General features: G+C 43.1%; 1 protein-coding gene across 1 annotated transcript; it reads left to right on the forward strand.

Annotated features, from left to right (window-relative positions):
• Positions 1 to 712: 712 nt before the first annotated feature.
• LOC105496540 (inactive ribonuclease-like protein 9) lies at positions 713 to 1700 on the forward strand. The gene has a single exon (XM_011767043.2). The coding sequence runs from the start codon at positions 727 to 729 to the stop codon at positions 1339 to 1341; it is 615 nt and encodes a 204-aa protein (XP_011765345.2). The 5' UTR covers positions 713 to 726; the 3' UTR covers positions 1342 to 1700.
• The last annotated feature ends 452 nt before the right edge of the window (positions 1701 to 2152 follow it).

Below are 2152 nucleotides of genomic sequence, written 5' to 3' on the forward strand. Positions count from 1 at the left end.
GATGCATTTGTTTCAGACGGAAGAAGCATGTGAGCCTCCTCTCTGCCTCCCTCCCTTTCTCCTCACTGCTGTCTTGATTTCCTTTCTCCTTACTTCTCTCCTTAATCTCTCTTTTTTTTTGAGGCGGAGTCTTGCTTTGCCGCCCAGGCTGGAGTGCAGTGGCACGATCTCCGCTCACTGCAAGCTCCACCTCCCGGGTTCACGCCATTCTCCTGCCTCAGCCTCCAGAGTAGCTGGAACGACAGGCGCCCACCACCTCGCCCGGCTAATTTTTTGTATTTTTAGTAGAGATGGGGTTTCACCATGTTAGCCAGGATGGTCTCAATCTCTTGATCTCGTGATCCGCCCGTTTCGGCCTCCTAAAGTGCTGGGTTTACAGGCGTGAGCCACCTCACCCGGCCTTTAATCTCTCTCTTGCTCCATTTCTTCCTTGTTTCCTTTTCTTCCTCCTTACTTTTATTTCTCTTCCATTCTCATTCTCCTTCCTTTCACCTTTTCTTCTCTTACCACAGCTCTAGGCTGAACTGTAGGCCTAGTAAGGTCATTTCTGTGAATAATTTAGAAGTATTCAGATCGATTATGAGTTGGCGATTTAAAAATGATCCAAAATCTTAGAGCCCAGAACAGCAATATGTGGCATAAATGTGCCCCTCACAGGAAATGTGAAGCAAGCACATTATCACAACAGAACATATCTCCTTATCTCTTTTAGTGTCTACTGGAAAAATGATGAGAACTCTGATCACCACACACCCACTGCTCCTGCTTCTATTGCTGCAGCAGCTGCTGCAGCCAGTGCAGTTTCAAGAGGTGGATACAGATTTTGATTCCCCAGATGATGATATGGAAGAATTTGAAGAGTATTTGGAAGAATTTCATAGGACAGGGCCCACCAGACCACCTACCAAAGAAAACGTCAAAAGACGTGTCATTATTGAACCTGGAATGCCATTATATGATAGGGACTACTGTAATGCAGAAATCATGAGAAAAAATGTTTACCACAAACACCATTGTGTGACAGAACATTACTTCCTCCTTATGCAATATGACGAGCTGGAAAAAATCTGTTACAACAGATTTGTGCCATGTAAGAATGGAGTTAGGAAATGCAACAGGAGCAAGGGTCTTGTAGAAGGAGTGTATTGTAATTTAACAGAAGCATTTGAAGTACCGTGGTGTAAATATAAATCATTTTATAGGAGGGGCTATGTCCTTATCACCTGTGCATGGCAAAATGAAATACACAAACTTATTCCTCATACTATAAATGATCTCGTGGAGCCACCTAAACACAGAAGTTTCCTCAATGAGGATGGTGTCTTTGTCATACCGCCCTAGCAGAGTGTTCTCTGAGAGCTTAGGGTGGGAGGAATAATCCTCTCCATACTGATCCTTATAGATCAAAATTGAGAATGGTAATTTTGTTTCCATTCACTTTAATCACCCACTTTCCTTTCTTCCTTTCCCAACACCTCACGAAAGCACCATAGCCTCGGTTCACAGACAGTGCTCTGAGATGTGGTCTTATGCAGGTCCCACAAGTTAGCATGCCTTGAATGTGTTATGGATACAGATGCCTGCAGTGGAAGGATGACTGGCACCAAGAGGAAAAGGAAATGGTTGCCTGAAATGTGCTCCGAAGACACATCCATGTGATTCTCTAGTTCAGCAGAAAGAATAAAAAGTGCTTCAATCTAGTGCACTGGCTCTGGGATGGTGATGTGGGGTTTCTCACTTTGGAATTTTCTTCCTTGTAGCACAATTTGGCACCAACAGAACTCAAATCCCTTTCAGCCATTTATGTAATACATCTTTCTAGGGCTGTGTGTGTGGCGCTTTCACTTGTCTTATTCTTTCTTACAGGGCAATACGTAGATTCAGATGTGGGCAGCTCAGGATAAAGCCTTTCTATATTTAGGAAGGCAAACTCCCCAAAGGACATTTCTGTCGTCCAGTGTTATTTGTGTGAATTCCACATCTTTACTTTAATTTAGCTTAGATGTTTGTGTTTACAAAATTACAAACAGTTTCTCACTTTTAGAAAGAGTCCCAATTATCTACAATTATTTTCCTCACTTTCTAGTAGATGTGGCTGCCTCTGAGAATACATCACCTCAAGAGAGCGGCTGGAGGATCAGTCTGATGAAAG

This window comes from Macaca nemestrina, chromosome 7 (assembly GCF_043159975.1).
Source record: "Macaca nemestrina isolate mMacNem1 chromosome 7, mMacNem.hap1, whole genome shotgun sequence".
In the NCBI taxonomy this organism is placed as follows: Eukaryota; Metazoa; Chordata; class Mammalia; order Primates; family Cercopithecidae; genus Macaca; species Macaca nemestrina.

What these genes read in the sequence shown, in the direction of transcription:
- LOC105496540 (XM_011767043.2), top strand. Translation starts at nt 727, where the DNA reads ATGATGAGAACTCTGATCACCACACACCCACTGCTCCTGCTTCTATTG.